Source organism: Chiloscyllium punctatum, chromosome 18 (assembly GCF_047496795.1).
Source record: "Chiloscyllium punctatum isolate Juve2018m chromosome 18, sChiPun1.3, whole genome shotgun sequence".
Lineage (NCBI taxonomy): Eukaryota > Metazoa > Chordata > Chondrichthyes > Orectolobiformes > Hemiscylliidae > Chiloscyllium > Chiloscyllium punctatum.
In genome coordinates, this window is record NC_092756.1 from 101,423,776 (window position 1) to 101,448,552 (window position 24,777).

Here is a 24,777-nt window from a genome sequence, read left to right on the forward strand (position 1 = left end):
GTGCTAACCACTGAGCCACCGTGCTCATTATAAAATCACAAAGAGGAGATGAAAGAAAATTTACAGCCCAGGAACATGCCCTTCGGCCCTCCAAGCCTGTGCCGATCCAAATCCACTGTCTAAACCTATCGCTCAATTCCTAAGGATCTGCATCTCTCCACTCCCCACCTCTGCTGGCAACACATTCCAAACTAAACTTAAGTTGCTAAGGAAGGGTTACTCAACCTAAAATGTTAACTCTAATTTATCTCCACAGATGCTGCCACACCTGTTGAGCAATTTCTGTTTTCATTTAATAAGTTGCCGTGTGCATTTGGTGATGCAACACATATGAATTTAAAAGATACAACTGTAGCCACAGTATATTGTGAAAGGAATAGATTTTGAATCTTGTGTTACAGAGCAACTGTTTAAGGAAAGCAGTTCCCTGGATAGTCTCAAGTATAACTACAGCTGCACTCATCCAGACATGTACTTCTTTGGATCTCTGTCATGTTTTATAGATGGTAGAGAGGCTTTGAAAGATCAGAGGTGAGCCGCTCATTGTACAGTGGTGCACAGAACCTACTACACTGAAATAGGCCATTTGCCTGAATAGGTCTATGTCTGAGTTTAAGGCCCACACAAACTTCCTCCCACCTCACTTCATCTCACCCATTCAAAATATTGACTGAAATTTTGAAAATAGGAGCAGGAATAGGCCATTTGGCCCTTTGAGCATATTTATGTCCACCTCTTGTAGTCATTTTTAAAAATATGGACAGTGTAGTTTGGCTTCTGATCAGTGACATCATATCCTGAAAATTTAATGGTGACACTGTTAACAGTCAAAGGCAGATGGTTGGGCATTACAGATAATAATTGTTGGAAACTCATGTTATTCACTACTTAATAACCCAAGAGTATAGGCAAAGTGGCATGGATTATATTGCTATTGTAAATTAGCGATGCAGAATTATCATTAAACAGTTCTGCTTCATATCTCATAATGAATCCCAGAGCTTCCCAGAGAATCCTCGGATAAATCCCATCCGGCTCTGGGACTTGTCAATTCTAGAAGGAGTGAAAGTAGACAACACCTCTTCGTAATTAACCTCGATCCTTTCCAGCCTAATATCTTGTATCTCATTCTTCTCCACAATATTCTCCTTTAAAGTTTGTGAGAAGATTTGTAGCTCGGGTGCTCGTTGTTGTGGTTCTGTTCACCGAGCTGGGAATTTGTGTTGCAGACGTTTCATCCCCTGTCTAGGTGACATCCTCAGTGCTTGGGAGCCTCCTGTGAAACGCTTCTGTGATATTTCCTCCAGCATTTATAGTGGTTTGTCTCTGCTGCTTCCAGTTGTCAGTTCCAGCTGTCTGCTGCAGTGGCCGATATATTGGGTCCAGGTCGATGTGTTTGTTGATAGAATCTGTGGATGAGTGCCATGCCTCTCAACCCAAGGGACTAGCCACGTTACCATACATCAAGAACATTTCTGAACTGACAGCCAGACTACTACGACCACTAGGACTCATAACAGCACACAAACCAACAGCCACTCTCAGACAACAACTCACCAGGACAAAGGACCCAATACCCAGCATGAGCAAAACCAACGTAGTGTACAAAATCCCATGCAAGGACTGCACCAAACACTACATAGGACAAACAGGAAGACAGCTAATGATCCGTATCCATGAACACCAACTAGCTACGAAACGACACGACCAGCTATCCTTAGTAGCCACACACACAGATGACAAGCAACATGAGTTCAACTGGGACAACACTACTATTATAGGACAAGCCAAACAGAGAACAGCCAGGGAATTCCTAGAGGCATGGCACTCATCCACAGATTCTATCAACAAACACATCGACCTGGACCCAATATACCGGCCACTTCAGTGGACAGCTGGAACTGACAACCGGAAGCGGCAGAGACAGGCCACTATAAATGCCAGAGGAAAGATCACAGGAGGCTCCCAAACACTGAGGATGTCACCTAGACAGGGGACGAAACGTCTGCAACACAAATTCCCAAAGCAAGGTTTCAACTGGTCTGCTCCGGCCAAACAGTGACCGGTGAGTGGTCAAGGGTGATTGACGCTCTTCCTGAAGAAGGGCTTACGCCCGAATCGTCGAGTCTCCTGCCTGACCTGCTGCGCTTTTCCAGCAACACATTTTCAGCTCTGATCTGCAGTCCTCACTTTCTCCTCCTGATTGACGCTCTTTTGTTCACGCGCGTCTCTGTTAGCCGGATGCTGATTGGACAGTAAGGCGGCCTGTCCGATGCTGATTGGCCAAACGTGTCGTTAGTCGGATTATGATTGGTCTTGCGGTCTATCAGTCAGCGCTAGCCCACCCTCTGGCAGTTGGCGCTCTTTCATGGCCTCGTGTCGTTGTTCGAATCTTGTCGGGAGGAGGTGGCGGTTGATGGCTTTCAGTTTAGTAACTGTGCTTCAGTAGGGCGAGTAGTTTATCTTCAAATAATCCCACAGTTTTACTGATCATCTAAAGAATGACATTCAGACAAATCTGAAGTAAGTGATTTCAAAGTGAATTTCTGTTGGCATTTTATTTTTTGTTCCTTTTCCTTACCACCGTGACTTTCACACTTTACAAATGTTTGGAGGGCCAGGAGTTTGGGTGGATTTACATCCTGCACCAGTCCAGAGTTTATCGGGACACAGGGACTGGCATCCGATCTCGAGATCGGCGCTTTCTAACTTTATTTCCCCACGGTGACACCATTTCGAAAAGTGTGGGCGACTTTCAAAGGAGAGCGTGATGCTGGGTCACGGCTGTTGTTACTTGGCCGGAGCCCCATAGGACACTTCACAGTTCTTAGCTGGACCCCATTGGGAGTCCAGACCCTCACTTTGGCAGCCTTAATGTGAACGGCACTTAGAGGAATGTGTTTCTGGTGAGTGACCAGTACCCTGTACCATGGTAACAACAGTTACTGCACTAGTCAACTCGAGTTTGGGCGACGAGTTGGTCAGCGTTTATTGGCCAATCTGATTTGACCTTGGGAAGGTGATGTGTCGCCTTGGCCGATTGCAATTCTTGGGATTTGGAGATAAAAATTGTTGGGGAGGAAGTTCGAGGATTTTGCCTTGTGACACTGTGAAACAGCACAATTACACATATGCAAATGGACACTCTCTCCCCCCCCCTCCCCCTCCCCCCGCCTCACATAGGCGCACACACAGAGACATAACGCACATAAAGGACTATGCAGTGAATTTGTATTCACACATACATTCTATTTTTGCTCAAAAAGGACACAACCTGCAGGCAGTCAATCCATATAACATAACATTTTATAAATTCCTACTTTGGAAAAAGAACCAGTCTGACTCAGGTTTGGGATACAGAGAGACTCCAACTTTTAATGCATTATCTGAGCTGAGATGTCACTTTTTAAATAAAACCTTAACTGGAGAACGTGACTTAAAAGGAGTTCTGGGATTTACATATATAGTCATAGAGATGTATAGCATGGAAACAGGCCCTTCGATCAAACTTGTTCATGCTGATCAGATATCCGAACCTAATCTTAGACGCATTTGCCAGCATGTCGTCCTGTTCCTGCCTCAGTTGAAGCAAAACGCTCAGAGACACAGTATAGTTTTGCCTCCATCTTTATTTTAGACCCTGGAGGGAGAGAGAGCGATTGCTCATACGCACAGAGACATGAGTTCTCTGTCTTCTCTTGAGCAGCAGATTCTTAATGAATTATATAGTCACTAACAGGGAGCAACATCTGGATAAGCCAATAATGATATTGATTGGGTGACTGTTACAATCAGCGAGTGTCAGTTGTAGAGATGAAGCCATCTGGTGTTATACAATAAATGCTCTTAGCCTTAACTGGCGTTACATAATGAAAGCTTTTCACCTTATTTAACTGACTTTGTATAATGAACGTTTCTTCATCTTGTTAAATGGTTTTACATAATGAAAGCTTTTTCACCATGTTAGACCACTACCATTGCCTCCAGCACCTCATTATTTACTGCAAGTTCTTATCTGATCCAAGGCATGCTAGCTGAGCCTTTTGTCAAGCAACCCTAAACTTAACCCTTTCCCTATCTGCCCATACCTCATACACATTCTCAAGCACTTGGCTCATATCCCTCTAAACACTTCCTATTCATATACACATCCAGATGCCTTTTAAATGCTGTAATTAGCCTCCACCACTTCTTCTGGCAGCTCATTCCATGCATGCACCAACCTCTGCGTGAAAAAGTTGCCCCTTAGGTCCCTTTTATACCTTTCCCCTCTCATCCTAAACCTATGCCCTCTAGTTCGACTCCCCCACTCCAGGGAAAAGACCTTGCCTATTTATCTGTCCATACCTGTCATGATTTTATAAACCTTCAAAAGGTCACCCCTCAGTATTTGACATTCCAGCCTATTCAGCCTCTTCCTATTACTCAAATCGTACATCCATGGCAACATCCTTGTAAATATTTTCTGAACTGTTTCAAGTTTTACAACACTCCTCCGATATTCCAAAAGTGATATGACTAATGTCCTGTACAGCTGCCAATAAGGGAATAAAGGAACAAAGCAAACCAAATGCTGCCTTCAGTATCCTATCTACCTGCAACTCTACTTTCAAGGAGCTATGAACCTGCACTCCAAGGTCTATTTGTTCAGCAACACTCCCCAGGACCTTACCATTAAGTGTACAAGTCCTGCTCTGAAATGCTTTTCCAAATTGCAGCAACTCACATTTATCTAAATTAAACTCCATCTGCCACTCCTCAGCCCATTGGCCCGTCTGATCAAGATCCCGTTGTAATCTAAGGTAACCTTCTTTGCTGTCCACTACACCTCCAATCTGCAAACTTATTAACTATTTCTATTATGTTCATATGCAAATCATTTATTTAAATGATAAACGTTGTGGACCCAGCACTAATCCTTGTGGCATACCATTGGTCACAGGCCACCAATCTGAAAATCAACCCTCCACCACCACCCTCTGTATTCTACCTTCGAGCCAGTTCTGTATCCAAATAGCTAGCTCTCCCTGTATCCCATGAAATCTAACCTTGATAACCTATGAGGAACCTTGTTGAACACCTTACTGAAGTCCATATAGATCACGTCTATCGCACAGTCCTCATCAATCCTCTTTGTTACTTTTTCAAAAAACTCAATCAAGTTTGTGAGATATGATTTCCCACGCACAAAGCCATCCCGACTATCCCTAATCAGTCCTTGCCTTTCCAAATACATGTAAATCCTGTCCCTCAGGATTCTTTCCAACAACTTGCTCACCTCCAACGTTAGTCTCACTGGTCAATATTTCCCTGGCTTTTCCTTACCACCTTTCTTAAATAGTGGCACCACGTTAGCCACCCTCCAGTCTTCCCGCATCTCACCTGTGACTATTGATGATACAAATGTTTCAGTAAGGGGCCCAACAGTCAATTCCCTAGCTTACCACAGAGTTGTAGGGTACACCTTATCAGGTCCTGGGAATCTATCCACTTTTATGCATTTCAAGACATCACCTCCCCTGTAATATGGACATTCTTCAAGATGTCACCATCTATTTCCCCACAATCTATATCCTCCATGTCCTTCTCCACAATAAACACTGATGCAAAATACTCATTTGGTATCTTGCCCCATCTCCTGTGGCCCCACACATAGGCAGCCTTGCTGATCTTTGAGGGTTCCTATTCTCTTCCTAGTTACCCTTTTGTCCTTAATGTATGTATAAAATCCCCTGGGGTTATCCTTAATCCTATTTGCCAAGACTATCTCATGTTCCCTTTTTGCCCTCATGAGTTTCCTCTTAAGTATACTATTACTGCCTTCATACGCTTCTAAAGATTCAGTCAGTCTCTCCTGTCTATGCCTGTCATATGCTTCCTTGGATGTAGGTTTGCTTGCTGAGCCATAGGAATGCTCTGCCATAGAGACACGCATGAGAATTCCAAAAAGCATGGCATTCCAACTGGAACTCTATCAACAAACATATTGACTTGGATTCCATTTACCGCCCCCACCTGAGAAAAATAACAGGAAATCATGTAACCACAGAAAATGACATCACCAACCCAAGGAAACCTAAACACATAAATATAAAGTTGGCCATACCACCAGTGTTTCATCTGGAGGCTCGCTGATGATGTTACCTAATATGATGACGAAACATCTGAAAATGACCTTCCAGCTCAGCGATGAAAACCTACTTCCAGACCCTCAATCTGAGCTACAAATCTTTGCAAAACTTGCTAATATGCTTCCTTCTTTTTCTTAACCAAAACTTCAATTTCTCTAGTCATACAACATTCCCTACACCTTTCCTTTCACTGTAACAGGAATATACTGTCTCTGGACTCTTCGTTATCTCATTTTTGAAGACTTCACATTTTTCCAATAATGAACCAAAACCTGCAACACATTTTAAAAGATGAAAGACTTAATACCAATCTAGGTTTGTTCAATATATCGTTTTAATTGCATGACACTTTGATCTTTTGCTATAAATTCTGAGTCTTATGATCCTGCCCCACTAGTTACCTGGTGAAGGAGCAGCACTCTGAAAGCTAGTACGTCCAAGTAAAACTGTTGGACTATAACCTGATGTTGTGTAATTTTTAACTTTGTCCACCCCAGTCCAGCACTGGCACCTTCAGCATAGGCTGGGGCTGTTTTCTCTGGAGCGTCAGAGGCTGAGGGATGACCATATGGAGGTTTATGAAATCATGAGGGGCATGAAAAGGGTAAATGGACAAGGTCTTTTCCTTGGAGTGGGGGAAGTCAGAACTCGAGGGCATAGATTTAGGGTGAGAGGGGAAAGATATAAAAAGGAAGAAGGGTTTAGAGGGTTATGGGCTGAGTGCTCGCAAATAGGATTAGATTACTTTAGGATATTTGTTCAGCATAGGCGAGTTGGACCAAAGGGTCTGTTTTCGTGCTGTAAATCTTTATGACTCGGGTGTTATGTAGCTTGTAGATAGAATCATAGAAACCTTACAGTGTGGAAGCAGGCCGTTCGATGCATTGAGTTCACTCAGGCCCACCACTATCCTAACCCTATAAACCTGCAAAACCCATGGCTAACCTGCCTGGACATTGTGGGGAATTTGGCATGGCCAGTCCACATAATCTGTACAGATACAGGGCGAACGTGCAAACTCCACACAGACAGTCATCTGAGGGTAGAATTGAACTGGGATCCTTGGCACTGTGAGGCTGTAGTGCTAACCACTGAGCTACTGTGCTGCCCAATGGTGGTGTGCTTGTCCTTCTAGGATAACTGGTATTGAAAAGTGTTGTCAAAGGAAATTTTATATGGTACAGCCTACTGCCACTGCACTACAGACTCCACTATATACCTATTTTTATCTTGGACTATTTGATGGTTACTCATTCCTTATCTGTATGCTTATCCCTAACTTGCAGTTACTTATCCTGTCTGGATCACGCTAGCTTTTGTGCTCCTCTTTAACCTCTTTCCATCTTGTATCTAAGTATATCATGACCTATTCCTTTATCCCTCATATGCTTGCCTGTGCTTTTTTTGGGAATTATCAAATATAGCAAATAAAACACAGTTAATACCACTATTGCCTGCATCCAATGAGTGATAATAAAGTACAGGATAATGATACTAACCAGCAGTAACAGCATTTTGCCCCTTTGTCACCACAGAATAGTATGTACAGATGTTTTTTGCTTCCCCAGGTGAGAGGCAGCCCATGTTTGATCCGTGAGATGTTTGCATAGCTTATGCAGTGAGTTGCTGAGACAAATGTCAACTGACCGTGATTGAAAGAGGGAGTGGAAGGATCCTGGAATGTTTCTTCTGAAAAGATTTCAGTCCAGTGATAAAGAGGTTTAGGAAATTAAAGGAATGTTTAACCATCTGTAGAGGAGATTACAACAAATGTGGAGGATCAGCATAAGAAACTACTTTCAGTCTCAATTTGTGAATTGAGTATCTTTGTTTCATATGTGTGGCATAGAAATTTGTAGTGTTAGGTTTGGTATCATTGACCATTATCTTGAAATAAATCGGTAGAATGAAGGGAGGGTAACACAAATGAGGAGAACAGGTATGTAGGGATGTCTGAATGTTGATACCGTAAGGAAAAATGAACTGTTCCCAGTGCCAATATATTCTTCCTTAAATTATCTTCAGTTCCCTAAATGAAAGAAGGTCCTTAGTGTGTATTGGCAAGATGCCAGGATTCTTTACTTGGATAGAGGATGATAGTGGATCATTGGGATACTTTTTGGGGAAGGTGAGACCTGTACAAGAAGGATGGGTTGCATGTGAACTGGAGGGGCACTAATATCCTGGGCGGGAAGTTTGCTAGAGCTCTTTGGGTCAGATGATGGAGTAGGGATTGAACTGTCAGATATAGCATGCAGAGAGTCTATGAGGGTGAATAGGCACTTGATAGGGCAAAGGTGCAGTCAGTGTGATGGTTTGAAATTGTCTGTTTTAATGCAAGAAATATCAAGAATAAGGGTGACGAACTCAGAGCATGGATTAATACTTGGAACTATGATGTTGTGGCCATTATGGAGACTTGGATATCACAGGGGCAAGAATGGTTGTTGGATATTTCAAAAGGAGTAGGGAGGGAGGTAAAAGAGATGTAGGACTGGCATTGCTAATCAGGGATACTATCACAACTGCAGAAAGGGTGATTGTCGAGGAGGGTTTGTGCACAGAGTCAGTATGGGTAGCAGTCAGAAACAGGAAGGGAGCCGTCACTTTGTTGGGAGTTTTCCACAGCATCCCCCACCCCCCCCTCGCCAATAGCAACAGAGACATGGAGGAGCAGATTGGGAGGCAGAGTTTGGAAAGGTGCAGAAGTAACAGGGTTATTGTCATTGGTGACTTTAACCTCTCTGGTATTGATTGGAATGTACTCAGTTCAAATAATTTGGTTGGAGCAGTTTTTGTCAGGTGTGTCTAGGAAGGGTTTCTGACTCACTGTGTAGATAGGCTGACTAGAGGGGAGGCCATATTGGATTTGGTGCTTGACAACGAACCATCCCTGGAGTCAGATTTCTTTGTGGGAGAGCATTTCAGTGATAGTGATCACAACTTCCTGACCTTTACAATACTCATGGACAGGGATAGGAGCAGACAGCATGGGGAAGTATTTAATTGGGGGAGGGGCAATTATGGTGCTGTTAGACAGGAACTGGGGCACCTAAGTTCCTGTTTTCAGGGAAATGCACGACAGAAATGTGAAGGTTGTTTAGGAAGCATTTGCTGATAGTGCTGGACAGGTTTGTCCCACTGAAGCAAGGAAGGGATGGAAGGTTGAAAGAACCTTGGGTGACAAGGATGTGGAACGTCTGGTCAAGAGGAAGAAGGAAGCTTACTTAAGGTTGAGGAGGCAACGATCAGACAGGGCTTTAGAGGGTTACAAGGTAGCCAGGAATGAACTGAAGAATGGAGCTTGGAGAGCTAAAAGAAGGCATGAAAAAGCTTTAGCAGATAGGATTAAGTAAAATCCTAAGGCATTCTACACTTATATGAGGAACAAGAGGATGGCCAGAGTGAGGATAGCACCGATCAGGGACAGTGGAGATAACTGGCGCCTGAAGTTGGAGGTCCTTAATGAATACTTTGCTTCAGTATTCACTACTGAGGGTAACCTTGACGTTTCTGAGGACAGCGTGAAACAGCCTGATACAGGTTGATGTCAGGAAGGAGGATGTGCTGAAAGTTTTGAAAAATGTAAGGGTAGATAAATCGTTTGGGCCAGAAGGGGTATACCCTAGATCACTGCAGGAAGCGAGGGAAGGGATTGCTGTGTGTTTGGCAATGATCTTTGTGTCCTTACTGTCCAGTGGAGTAGTACCAGATGATTAGAGGGTGGCAGATATTATTCCTTTGTTAAAGAAAGGGAATAGGGATAATCTTGGGAATCAAAGACCAGTCAGTCTTAAGTCAGTGGTGGGCAAAGTATTGGAGAGGATTCTGAGAGACAGGATTTATGATTACTTGGGAAACCATAATTTGATAGTCAGCATGCCTTTATGAGGGGCAGGTCATACCTCTCAAACCTTATTGAATTATTTGAGGATATGACAAAATAAGTTGATGAAGATAGAGTAGTGGAAGGTGACTTGATAAAGGTGTACAAGGTGTTGAGAGGCATAGATAGAGTGGAGAGCCAGAGACTTTTTTCCGAGGGCAGAAAAGGCTATCACGAGGGGACATAATTTTAAGGTGATTGGAGGAAGGTTTAGGGGAGACGTCAGAGGTAGGTTCTTTACACAGAGAGTGGTGTGTGGAATGCATTGCCGGCAGTGGTAGCAGAGTCAATTAAGTGACTCTTGGATAGACACATGGTTGGTGGTACGATGAAGAGTGTGTAGGTTAGTTTGATCTTAGAGTAGGATAAAAAGCCAGCACAGCATGAAGGGCTGAAATGCCAGTACAGTGCTGTATTGTTCTATGAAGCAGGCCCCAAGTCTGTTGGCTCAAATGGAAATTTGACTTTGCACTAATCTGCATGCTAGCTGTTAAGGCAATTGAAGTATTCCCACTCTTCCTTAAATAAAGGGATGCCATACTCTCTGTCCAGGGTCATTATATCATGTATAGTTATATATAATGACAAGACTTTGAGAGATAAATAGGAGGATGGGATTGGGGGGAAAAGTAGCTGGGAAGGCGATATGTAGATGCAGGTTGGGGGGGGTGATGGTGATAGGTCAGAGGGGAAAGTTGAGCAGATAAGTGGGAAGGAAGATAGACAGGTAGGACAGTTCAACAGAGTGGTGCTGAGTTGGTGGCTTGGATCTGGGCTGAGGTTGAGGGAGGGGACATAATGAAACTGGAGAAGTCTATGTTGATGCCATTTGTTACGAGGGTCCCAAGGTGGAAGATGAGGCCTTCTTCCTGCAATCGTTGGGTGGCTTGGATTTGGCGGTGGAGGAGGCCCAGGACTTGCATTCCCTTGGTGGAGTGGGAAGGGGAGTTGAAGTGGTCGACTACAGGGCGGTGGGGTTGTTTGGTATGTGCCTCAGAGATGTTCCCTGAAACGTTCCACGAGCTGGTGTCCTGACTCCCCAATGTACAGGAGCCCACAATGAGAGCAATGGACACAGTAGATGAGGTGTTTGGATACACAGAAAAATCTCTGCTGGATGTGGATGACCTATCACTATCATCCCCCACCTGCATCTACCTATCGCATTCCCAGCTACCTGTCTCTCACCCCCACCCCATCCTCCTATTTATTTCTCAGCGACCCCTCCTTCCTGAAGAAGGGCTTATGCCCGAAATGTCCACACTTCTCCATGGATGCTGCCTGACCAGCTCTGTTTTTCCAGCGCCACACTTCTTGGCCCCTTTCAGCAAAGCCAACATTTAATTTACCTTCCTAATAACTTAATGTATCTGAATGCCAACATTTTGTGATTAATGTCCGATACCCAGATCCTTCTGTACAGCTGTATATTTTGCACTTTATATCCAAAGACAAGTACTATTTATGTCTGAGACATAGCAAAGTACTTTATACAAAATTAATGAAGCATAGCCACTGTTGTAATGTAAATGGGCAATATGTATACATTAATCTCTCACAAGCAGAAATCTAATAATGAACAGAAATCTAATAATGAACAGAAATCTAATAATGTCCTAGGCTGACGGGTGACCTTTATAGAAGTTCATAAAATTATAAGGGGTATGGATAGGATGAATAGTCAAGGTCTTTTCCCCTGGATAAGGGAGTCCAAAACTAGAGGGCATAGGTTTAAGATTAGATTTAAATGGGTCATAAGGGTGGTGCATGCATGGAATGAGATGCCAGAGGAAGTGGTGGAGGGTGGTACAATTACAATTTTAAAAGGAAAAGTTTAGAGGGGTATGGGCCAAATGGGACTAGTTTAGGATATCTGGTCGGCATGGACGAGTTGGACTGAAGGGTCTGTTTCTGTGCTGTTCATCTCTATGACCAGATATTTGTATTTTGTTATGTTGGAAGCGGGATAGATGTTGCTCTTTTAAAATGACAATAGACAATAGGCGCAGGAGTAGGCCATTCTGCCCTTCGAGCCTGCACCACCGTTCAATATGATCATGGCTGATCATCCTGAATCAGTATCCTGTTCCTGCCTTATCTCCATAGCCCTTGATTCCACTATCCTTGAGAGCTCTATCCAACTCTTTCTTAAATGAATCCAGAGACTGGGCCTCCACTGCCCTCTGGGGCAGAGCATTTCACACAGCCACCACTCTCTCGGTGAAGACGTTTCTCCTCATCTCTGTCCTAAATGGCCTACCCCATATTTTTAAGCGGTGTCCTCTGGTTTAGCACTCATCCATCAGCGGAAGCATGTTTCCTGCCTCCAGAGTGTCCAACCCTTTAATAATCTTAAATGTCTCAATCAGATCCCCTCTCAGTCTTCTAAACTCAAGGGTATACAAGCCCAGTTCCTCCAGTCTTTCAGCGTAAGGTAGTCCCGCCATTCCAGGAATTGACTTGGTGAACCTACGCTGCACTCCCTCAATAGCCAGAATGTCTTTCCTCAAATTTGGAGATCAGAACTGCACACAACATTCCAGGTGTGGTCTCACCAGGGCCCTGTATAGCTGCAGAAGAACCTCTTTGCTTCTATACTCAATCCCCCTTGTTATGAAGGCCAGCATGTTATTAGCCTTCTTCACTACCTGCTGTACCTGCATGCTTACCTTCATTGACTGGTGTACAAGAACACCCAGATCACTTTGTACTGCCCCTTTACCTAAATTGATTCCAGTTAGGTAGTAATCTGCCTTCCTGTTCTTGCCACCACAGTGGATAAACATACATTTATCCACATTAAACTGTATCTGCCATGCATCTGACCACTCACCTAACCTGTCCAGGTCACCCTGTAATCTCCTAACATCCTCCTCACATTTCACCCTGCCACCTAGCTTAGTATCATCAGCAAATTTGCTAATGTTATTACTAATGCCATCTTCTATATCATTAATATATATTGTAAAAAGCTGCGGTCCCAGCACTGATCGCTGCGGTACCTCACTGGTCACTGCCTACCATTCCGAAATGGAGCTGTTTATCACTACTGTTTGTTTCTTATCAGCCAACCAACTTTCAATCCAAGTTAGTACTTTGCCCCCAATACCATGCGCCTTAATTTTGCTCACTAACCTTCTATGTGGGACTTTATCAAAAGCTTTCTGAAAGTCCAGGTACATTACATCTACTGGATCTCCCGTGTCCATCTTCAGAGTTACATCCTCAAAAAAAATTCCAGACGATTAGTCAAGCATGATATCCCCTTATAAATCCATGCTGACTCTGACCTATCCTGTTACTACTAACCAGATGTGGCGTAATTTCATCCTTTATAATAGACTGCAGCATCTTTCCCACCACTGAGGTCAGACTAACTGGTCTATAATTTCCTGCTTTCTCTCTCCCACCTTTCTTAAAAAGTGGTACAACATTAGCCACCCTCTAATCCGCAGGAACTGATCCCGAATCTATCGAACTCTGGAAAATAATCACCAACGCATCCACGATTTCTTGAGCTACCTCCTTCTGTACCCTGGGATGTAGACCATCAGGCCCCGGGGACTTATCAACCTTCAGACCTAACAGTCTCTCCAACACCAATTCCTGGCAAATATAAATTCCCTTCAGTTCAGGTCCTTCAGCCACTGTTACCTCAGGTAGATTACTTGTATCTTCCCCAGTGAACACAGATCTGAAGTACCAATTCAATTCTTCTGCCATTTCTTTGTTCCCTGTAATATATTCCTCTGTTTCTGTCTTCAAGGGCCCAATTTTAGTCTTAACCATTTTTTTGCCTTTCACATACCTAAAAAAGCTTTTACTATCCTCCTTTATATTTTTGGCCAGTTTACCTTCGTACCTCATTTTTTCTCTGCGTATTTCCTTCTTAGTAATCCTCTGTTCTTTAAAAGCTTCCCAGTCCTCCGTTTTCCCACTTATCTTTGCTACGTTATACTTCTTCTCTTTTAACTTTATATGTTTCTTAACTTACCTCGTCAGCCACGGCCACCAACAGCTGTGGTTGGAATGCCATGGAATTGTTTATGTACTGAAGTAGGCAGGTAGAGCATATTTAAAATTACATTTGCAGAGTGCTTCCTCAGTTGGGAGGGTAGAATCTTCCCATTTTGAAATGGATTGATGAGTTTTGTAAGATTTGTAGCTCAGTTTGAGGTTCTGGATGTAGGTTTGTTCGCTGAGCTGGAATGTTCATTTCCAGACGTTTTGTCACCATACTAGGTAACATCTTCAGCGGGCCTCCGGGTGAAGCACTGCTGATGATTCCTGCATTTTATTTATATGTTTGGGTTTCTTTGGGTTGGTGATGTCATTTCCTGTGGTGATGATTAGATTAGATTATCTACAGTCGGCCCAACAAGTCCACACCGACCCGCCGAAGCACACCCTTGCAGACCCATTCCCCTACATTTACACCCTCACGTAACACTATGGGCAATTTAGCGTGGCCAATTCACCTAACCTGTACATTTTTGGACTGTGGGAGGAAACCGGAGCACCCGGAGGAAACCCACGCATACACAGGCAGTGTGTGCAAAATCCACACAGTCAGTCGCCTGAGGCGGGAATTGAACCCGAGTTTCTGGCGCTGTGAGGCAGCAGTGCTAACCACTGTGCCACCGTGCCGCCCATGTGATGCCATTTCCTGTTCTTTTTCTCAGAAGGTGGTAGATGGGGTCTAACTTGATGTGTTTGTTGATAGAGTTCCGGTTGGAATGCCATGCTTCTAGGAATTCTCATGCGTGTCTCTCTTTGGCTTGTTCTAGGGTCTTTGGAGTTCATTAGCTGCTGTTTTATTGTGTTAGTGGGTTTATGGGCTACCATGATGTCAAGGGGTCTGAGTAGTCTGGCAGTCATTCCCGAGATGTCTTTGATGTAGGGGAGAGAGGCTTGGGTTTCTGGATGTGTTTTGTCTGCTTGTTTGGGTTTGTTGCTGAGAAATTGACATCTGTGTTCATTGGGTACCCATTCTTTTTGAATACATGGTATAGGTGATTTACCTCTGCTCTGTGTAGTCCCTGTGTGCTGCAGTGTGTGTTGGCTCGTTGAAATAATGTTCTGATGCATCAACTAACCACAAAACGACATGACCCTCAATCACTGGTATCCTTACATACAGATAAGGAAGGACACCACTTTGACTGGGACAACACGTCTATCCTAGGATAAGCCAAACAGACATGCACGAGCATTCCTAGAATCATGGCATTTCAACCGGGACGCTAGCAACAAACACATTGAGTTAGACCTCATCTACCACCTCCTGAGAAAAAGAACAGGAAATGACATCACCACAGGAAATGACGTCACCTCAAGAAATGACATCACCAACCCAAAGAAACCCAAACATATAAATGGAAAGCAGGAACTATCAGTCGGGTTACCTAGTAGGATGACGAAACATCTGGAAATGAACCTTCCAGCTCAGCGAGCAAACCTACATTAATGGATTGATGAGTTTCTGGCCAGGAACAGTTAGAGCTGCTAGCCAGTTAGAGGCTAACAGCTATGGAACCTGGCAGTACTACATAAGAGCCAATATCTATTGCTGGTAAACACCTCCCTGATTCCTAGGATAGAAAAGCTATTGGAAAAGGCAAGTGGTGTTTGGAAGGGATATCGTTGTGGAGGTTGTGGGAAGAGCGTGATTATAGACAGATGTTTAGCCAGGAATGGCTGTCAGTAGCTATTCCCTTGCCAATGTACAATCGCTTTATTGTGCAGGGAGATGAAGTTTGGGACTTCATGCCTAGAACTTGATTTGGCTGGTGTTGGGATGGTGGATTCTGGTCCACCACTATCTCACCACTACCTCTGGGCCCAGAGAATTGCAGTTAGTGTATCATCCTTGAATTTTGTGGTTTAGGGTGCGACTTTAACCCAGAATCATGAGATTGAGATGTGAGAGCTCCCAACTGAACAATAACATTACTCTCACTCTCGTGGACAGAGCTAATTAGGATTGGAAAATGTGAGTGACCTCAATATGGGCTTGAACAGTGAGTCAGAGGGGAGAGTTTGAGTATTCTGTGAATGAATACTTGATGATATAGAACTTGAGCATTTCTTAAAAAAAATGTATATTCTGTTGAAGCTTTTCATCTTGTTACTCATCGGAATATTTCATGAGTACGAATTCATGGACAAACCATACATGAGAAGAGAATGTTGATTTGATTTGCAAGTGGATTCTGATTGATTGTGGCAATGTTGTAGAGAATCATCTTCAGTGGTCCCTCACAGACAAGGAGACTCTGTTCCACTCTGAGTCCATAGATGGCTGTACAGTCTGATGCACCTTTTGCAGACTGCCACACTTGGGCAGAAGGTGGTCCTGAGAAGGGGAGATTAAGGCATTGATGTGCCAGTGAGTTCCTTACGCTTTTTTTCATTCAGCTTCTGCTTTCTCCCCGATGGCAAGTCTTGAGGTGGGCTCAATACCTTTCTGGATGCTCCTCCTCCACTTTGGACAGGTTTGGACCAGTGATTCCCAGGTATAAAAGGCAACGCTACAGTTCATCAGTGAGGCCTTGAGGTTATCCCTGAAGCATTTTCCTTTGTCCACCTGGGGCTCGCTTGCTATCTTAGAGCTGGGAGTGAAGCTCCTGCTTGAGGAGTCTTATGTAAATATGTGGGTGCCGTGCCTAGCCCATCACAGCATATCCAAAGTGGTCAGCGCCTCAATGCTGGAGTTATTGCTGTGCTTGTAGATGTTGTTGGTGTTTCTATCTTCCCTGGGGATTTGCAGGATCTTGTGCAGGCAGTGTTGGTACTGCTCCAGTGTCTTGTGTTGTCTGTTGTACATAGTCCATGTTTCAGAGCCATATTGGATGGCAGAACTCTGTATACCATGAGCTTGGCGTCAGATCTGATGAAGATGTTGTCCTTGAGCACCCTTTTCCTCAGGTGGTGCCAGATCTCTTCCTCAATAATTGCTTTGGTCGACAGGACGCTGCCAACGTATTGAAAGTGGTCAACGTTCTCGAAGGCCTTCCCCTGGACCTTGATAATTGGGGGTACGTTCTGATTGCCAGGCAGGTTATTGAAAGTCTTGCAGATATTCAGGGTAAGACCCATGCTCTTGTGTACTTCTGTAAAGGTGGTCTAGAGTTTGTCCTTTGAGTTTGCATACACTCAAGCATCATCTGTGTACTACAGCTCAATAGTATGGTTGGGGTGACTTTTGTCTTGGTTTGAAGACAGTGGAGGTAATAATTTCCCACAGCTTCTGTAGGTTAGCTCCACTCTAACAGGGAGCTTGTTGGCAGTGGGGTGAAGTATTACAGCAAGGTAGATCGAGAACATTTTTGACACAATGATGCAGCCCTACTTGACAGCAGACAAAAAGGAAATGGGTTGGTGGTATACCATGCCTTCCATGTCCTTGTGGAGTGGGCAAAGGACAGTAATGGACTTCATGGCACAAAAGAGTGATACTCCATCATGCTTCCCAATTGACAGTGTCAAAAGCACTTGTAAGATCAAAGAAGGCCATATACAGGGATAAGTTCTTTTCTCTGCACATCTGCAGCTGTCACGTGGTGAAAATCATGCTCATTGTTCTCCTTTGTGGCTGCAAACCACACTGCGATTCTAGGAGGGGATAATTGAGGAGGACTTCGTCGATGATTTTTCCAACGGTCGACAGCTGCGATATTTCCATGTAGTTACCAACATCAGACTTGTGCCCTGTTTTGAAAATGCTCACAGCTGTAGAATCTGAGCTCTCCTGGGATGTCCTCCTCCTTGTAGATAAGGCAGAAAGGGCATGTAGCTGCAGCAGGAGCTCTTCGTCTCTGCACTTCAATGTGAATGGCGAATGCATCCATTAATGCAACACTAGCGTGGTCACTGTTCCTTGTATTGGAGGTCTGATGCTTTGGTAGAGGCCATGGACAGGACAAAAGAGGTGCCCTGACTGCAGGAAGCCTACCAGACAAACTGTGTGAAGGTAGTTTAATTGGATAGTCATTGTGATATATACCTGAGGTCTGGCCTTCTGGACCTGGATGCACTGTTAAAATAAGTTCAGTGATACTGCATGAATGGCCAAGGTCATGAATTAATTTTTAAATACTGTATAACAAACTGTATCACTAGCCTCACTGCTTCATGCATCACATGTCCATCTACTATCAGTAATGACTAATATCACTTTCATGTCTTTGCATGCTTAGCACTGATGCAAGTCTCATCTCAGGCTCACTGCTATTCAAGAAGGAAATGACAACACAAAAAAACTTCAACATTCACTGATGCACATCCCTCTGTCTTATCAGGGCTAGATGATGCATAACTGGAGGCATTGGGGCCTAAATAGCAGGGAACTGGCAAGCTGCATATCTTGACTCTAATGGGGAGTCAATGTTCACAACATTAGCGCAGTAATCATGCCAGTGTTTGGGCTGAAATAATTAAAGACAACCACATCTGATTCCTTTTCTTAATTTTCATGCCTACTGCACCCTCATCCTGCAATCTGTCCCTTTGTACTTCTGCAACTCTACCCTTTTTGTCTGTCTTCTTTCAGATATCCAAGAATTTCAACCTGGACAATCAGTGGTGGAGGAACAGAAACGTGGAATGTACAACGACAGTTTAAGAAGAAACATCACCACTCGTTCTCACCTTCATAGCCTCCAGTTTAGTACTAATACTGCACTTTAGAGGCTAACTTCGAAAGTGGATCTGCAAGTGATCTGACACCTGACATGAGTGGTCTGCAATCTGGGAATTGGTAACATAGGTGCTTATTGTGGGAAGGTGAGGCCAAACACATGAATTTTGCTGCTTGGATTCAAATGAGGACTTTAATAGGACAGCCAGAGGGAAGGCTGTGACAGATGCACAACAAAATACTTCAGTTTTCTGACATGTTTTTTAATAGCTTATGGTCAGTGTCAATGAGCATAGAGGACTTTGGGAGCAACAATACTCAGGGCTTTGTTCAGAACTTGGAACTCATCCTTTCCTGCATGAAAGTGATTACCTTAGTACATTTCAAGATTCAGCAATGATACAGCATCTTGCTACCTTTATTGGAGGAGATACCACCTAGCCTTTGGATACGGCAATGGAAGCTCAGAATACACACACACACACACACACACACACACACACACTCCTGCCTTGGAAGATCAGATTGCATTTGTGCGACCTTAGCCTAGAAGCCAGAGGTGGAGTATTGTGTACACCTGGTTACCAAATCATAAAGATACGATCATACTAGATAGGATAATGAGGAAATTTATGGTGGTGTTACCTGGAATGGAAAATTTTAGCCATGAGGAAAGATTAGGCCGCGATTGTTCTTTTTGGAATAGAGGAAGCTGAGGTCTGATTTAATTGAGTTTTACAGGATTATGAAGGATCTGTTTCCCTTTATAATGAGGTCATGCCTAACAAGGACATAGATCTATAGTCATTAGTAGAAAGATCAGTGGGAATTGAGGACATTTTTTGTTCATTCAGATTGGTGGATGTTTAGGACACAGTACTTGAATAAGGTTAGAGGCAGAATTTGTCATAGCGTTTAAAAGATACTTGGATATGCACTTGCAGTGCTGTCACCTTTATGGTTACGGACCAAGAACTGGGGAATGTATTTAGGCTAGATGGCTCTTTTTCTTAAGCTTTTATATTGCAGGCATTATGGACTAATGACCATCTCCTGTACCACGAAGTTTCTATGTTTCTAAGCTGTCATGTAAGCTCAGCCTGCTACCATCATTGCTGAGTGTGTCACTGTTCAAAGGGAGTTGCCAGGTGTCATATAGCATTGCAGCCATATCTCCTCTGGCAGACTATTAGACTGATGCACTGACTTGGAAAACTGGCAGTGATTCCATGCAGCATAAATGTCATCGTGTCTCAGGATACTCTTCCACAATTCCAGTCTGCTAATCCTATGTAAGTAAACTAGCCTGCCAGTACACAGCTGATGCAGTCTGAAGCTGAACCTTCTAGGGGCAGAGCTGCTCAAGGTTGTCCTGGAAAGTCAACTGTAGTCTCATTCATTAAACCTCTTAAGCCACTGGACAGGTACTGTTGTAGGAACAGTAAACTAGGGAAAGATGGATGGAAGGTAAGTATTGGGGTAATGTACAAGTATTATTTGTTAACCTTTGTATGAAGTAGAACATGGTTTAATTAATTTGTTTTGAAGTGTTTATTTTGTGGTGGCTTTATTTTTGTATCACGGTCACGAAGATACAATGATGGTTGGTGACAAAGGGAATGTAAGGTGTAGTGCTGTCAGTAATGGGGAAATGAGACTGAATTTAATGTATTGCATTTGGATGAGTTGATCATGGATAGTCTGGTGAGAAAGCTGCTGTGTTTCATGTTAGCAGATCACCACAAATATTGACAAATGTTCTGCCAAAGCGCCGCTCAAAACTATCCAGACAGTGGAAGCATTTAGACAGTGATTATGTTATGTGGCAACACCTTGCAAAGACTAACATGTATTGAGCACTGGAGTTTTGTACTGTCATCAAATGAAAAGCCTTTTCTCCCCAATAACCATCATTTTCTTTATTGTGATTCCGATTATAGATGACAAAATGGATTGCAATCCAAGGCTTTGACCTAAATGATCTGCTGAAAAGAGTCTTACACTAACTATTCATTTGAGAGTGGAATCCCTTGTAACTAGTAAGCAGTGTATGGTATACTTTATGCCTTAGGAAATCCTGAGATATTCTCAAAACTGCAGACAAATTCCACTTTTGTAGGGCAAGAGAAAATGAAAAGATGTTCTTTACCTTGGAAGACTGGGCCTCAGAAAAGTTTAGATGGCAATCTGGGAGACAATGCTTCAGTTTGGAAGAAGCCAGACAAGTAATATTGCACTATCACAATAACCTTCACTGGTAATGCAATCCTCACCCTGCCTCGAGTTGGAGCTTTGGCTGTAGTCCCAAACTTCACCACTGTTAATGAAGTGCAGATGCTTAGCACACTTTTCCTTGTTGAGGTTTAGGTAGAAGTATTGCTCTTTGATGACTGGGCAGATATAACTTATTTCAGTGAACTCATCTTTCATCCTGTTACCTTTTTCTGGACCTTGTTCAGTTCTCTTTTGCCACTGTTTATTCTTTCTGTTAGTGCTATTGTTCAGTAGGCTAAAATCATTGTTCCCATCACTAAATGTGTAGGAAGTTTGGGAGAAGATTTGTAGCTCAGTTGCTCGTTGTTGTGGTTCTGTTTGCCGAGCTGGGAATTTGTGTTGCAGACGTTTCGTCCCCTGTCTAGGTGACATCCTCAGTGCTTGGGAGCCTCCTGTGAAGCGCTTCTGTGATATTTCCTCTGGCATTTATAGTAGTTTGTCTCTGCCGCTTCCGGTTGTCAGTTCCAGCTGTCCGCTGTAGTGGTCGGTATATTGGGTCCAGGTCGATTTGCTTATTGATTGAATCTGTGGATGAGTGCCCTGCCTTTAGGAATTCCCTGGCTGTTCTCAGTTTGGCTTGTCCTTTCATAGTAGTGTTGTCCCAGTCGAACTCATGTTGCTTGTCATCTGAGTGTGTGGCTACTAAGGATAGTTGGTCATGTCGTTTCATGGCTAATTGGTGTTCATGGATGTGGACCGTTAGCTGTCTTCCTGTTTGCCCTATGTAGTGTTTTGTGCAGTCCTTGCATGGGATTTTGTACACTGCATTGGTTTTGCTCATGCTGGATATCGGCTCCTTCGTCCTGGTGAGTTGTTATCTGACAGTAGCTGTTGGTTTGTGTCACGTGCCACAACCCAAAGGACTAGCCACACTACCATTCATCAAAAACATTTCTGAACTGACAGCCAGACTACTACGACCACTAGGACTCATAACAGCACACAAACCAATAGCCACTCTCAGACAACAACTCAACAGGACGAAGGACCCGATAACCAGCATGAGCAAAACCAATGTAGTGTACAAAATCCCATGCAAGGATTAGTAGCCACACACTCAGATGACAAGCAACATGAGTTCGACTGGGACAACACTACTGTTATAGGACAAGCCAAACAGAACAGCCAGGGAATTCCTAGAGGCATGGCACTCATCCACAGATTCAATCAATAAGCACATCGACCTGGATCCAATATACCGACCACTGCAGCGGACAGCTGGAACTGACAACCGGAAGCGGTAGAGACAATCCACTATAAATGCTGGAGGAAATATCACAGAAGTGCTTCACAGGAGGCTCCCAAGCACTGAGGATGTCACCTAGACAGGGGACGAAACGTCTGCAACACAAATTCCCAGCCCAGTGAACAGAACCACAACAACACTAAATGTGTAGAATTCTGGTTGGAAGAAGATCCTTTAGTTCAAGCTACACCACTCCATGCAGCCTTTAACTTCAAATTCTAGAAACCATCAAGTACTTCTTCCATCATGGCAACAGCAAATAAACAAACAATCAGCAATTAACCCGAAAGTAATTGATGAAGGGATCATCAATTACTACTGTCTTGGCACAATAGTCATGTCCCTACCTTTGAACCTGGAGGCCTAGATATAAAAATAAATAATTTAAAAATAGGTGATTTGGGAGGAAAAAGGAAGTATTATATCTGAGGGAGGAGGAGAAAAACGAGAAAAAAAATTTATGGGAATGCCTCATTAATGCTGAATGCATGCTCACCTTTGTGAGATTGGGATAACATTAACTGGAACATTGATTTCCAAAATGCTGGCATTTTTGTCAGCTTATGGATGTTTTCTGCATGCATGCTAATGCTCAAATAAAAGTGGCATTTGGCACAGCTTGCACCAGAGATGTATGTATGTTGAAAGACTCCTAAGCTTTGTCAGATAAACAATCTTAATTAAGAATTATGCTTATAAGAATGAGTACATAATTTTGCTGGTTATTTTACATTCTATTTAATCTGATTGTTCCAAGCACCATTCAAAGGTAAAAGGTAGTTAACATTTAGAAATTTAACCTGATGTGGAGTCAATAGCTAAACCTAAACCAAAATCTGATCGAGTTTTCGAAGATGTGTTGTTAGAATATTTTGTAAAGAAACCAATTTGTATTTAAAATTGACACAAGGGATTCTCAAAATGGCTTTCAGAAAACACATGACTACCTTTGTGAATTCATTGGACATTGAGCAAAATTGTATATTTCTCCAAAAGAATTAACAAGTCAGTTTGAAACCTTACATAGCTCCTTGACCAAGGTTTCCCTGAAGGAATTGACGTTTCGGGCATGAGCCCTTCTTCTTCCTGAAGAAGGGCTCATGCCCGAAACGTTGATTCTCCTGCTCCTTTGATGCTGCCTGACCTGCTGCGCTTTTCCAGCAACACATTTTCAGCTCTGATCTCCAGCATCTGCAGTCCTCACTTTCTCCTTCCCTGAAGGAATGAATGGCTCTGCCCATTTAACCAATAACTTGACAGGATATTTGGCATTAGTGGCTGAAAGAATTAAAGTGTTGATTAAAAACCAAAACAAATACAGATGTTGTAAATCAGAAACAAAAACAGAAATAGCTGGAAAAGCTCAGCACATCTGGCAACATTTGTGAGAGTAAATGTTTTGGGTTCGGTGACCCTCAGAAATGTTGATTACCTTGGACAAGTTCACAATTTTGGGATAGTAAACAGACAATTATACAGATCAAAACTAAAAATGGTTGTGAGCAACCATTTTGTTTAGGTACCATAAGTGGAAGCATCTTGAAGTCATTGCTTCTTATGAAGGAGACAAGAGGAGACTGTCCAGGATGCTACACTGATAGGCTGCCAAGAGCCACAACCTGAATGCTGTAAGAACACAACACTCACTCCAAGGACATGTTCTGCTCAGTTCACCTGTATGGACACTAAGTATTCAAGCTAAATTTTGACTTCTTTGCTTTAGAAAGCGAAGTTTCAAGTAAGCTGGACCCACTAATAAAGATGGATGCTTTTCATCTTTATCTGTAACTCATCCTTACTTACTTTATTGCTGGAAGTAATTTAATAAAATAATCTATTGCTTAATGCATAAAGCTGTGTTGGTGTTTTTATAAAAAATAAAAACATTTGAAAACAAAGTGATATGAGAAAAGTGTTTCTACCAATTTATAATTCAGGGACGATGTTGAGGAAAGACTTTGTGATCATGAAGAAAGCCATAGATAAAATGCACAATAAGTTACGCTTCGCTTTATCTATAGTTGTAACTGGAAATGAATATTTTCAATTGTAGTATTTCTCTACAGGTGGAAGGGGGAATATTTTGAAGGTTGAGAGATTGCTTGACTTAGATGTGCAGAAACTTCCTGTAGTTAAAGTTCAGAAAGTTTAACACCCACTATAGCTTTGTGTCTTTACTAATTGCACAACCTGTCCTTCTACTTGTTGCCCAACATTGTAATATTACCCAACGTTGGATGGGCTGTCTCTTCTAGATGGAGTAAGTATTTTTCCCTGACAGCTTGGTTCAGAATCCTTCAACCTGGTTAAGCTTAGGAACTTGCATCAACTTCTGACTGAATGCCATTAGAATAGTAGCCTCAAGAGCAGCACAACTAAGCATTTTTCAGCAAAAATCATTTGGAATGATTAAGAGCAGGAACCTGGAGTTGTTATCTTCAGGTTGAACAGACTTTGTGACATCAGTTGTACTTTTACCACCATTTAACCAAGATTAGCTAACTCAGTACAGAATGGAGGTCAAATGAAGGAACTTCACTAATGGCCCAGGGGAAGAACAGGTTGAAAGAGAAATTTTCTTGCATATATAACATGTACCTAC

The 24,777-nt window shown here is 43.0% G+C and overlaps 1 protein-coding gene across 2 annotated transcripts in view; it reads left to right on the forward strand.

The window, feature by feature from the left end:
- Nucleotides 1-21,270, forward strand: part of LOC140489439 (uncharacterized) — a 107,321-nt gene extending 86,051 nt beyond the window's left edge. For both annotated transcript variants that reach the window (XM_072589002.1, XM_072589004.1), the window contains one exon: nt 18,569-21,270. In XM_072589002.1, the coding sequence (XP_072445103.1) occupies nt 18,569-18,640 (72 nt within the window). In that variant the 3' untranslated portion in view covers nt 18,641-21,270. The remainder of the gene's footprint in view (nt 1-18,568) is intronic.
- The last annotated feature ends 3,507 nt before the right edge of the window (nt 21,271-24,777 follow it).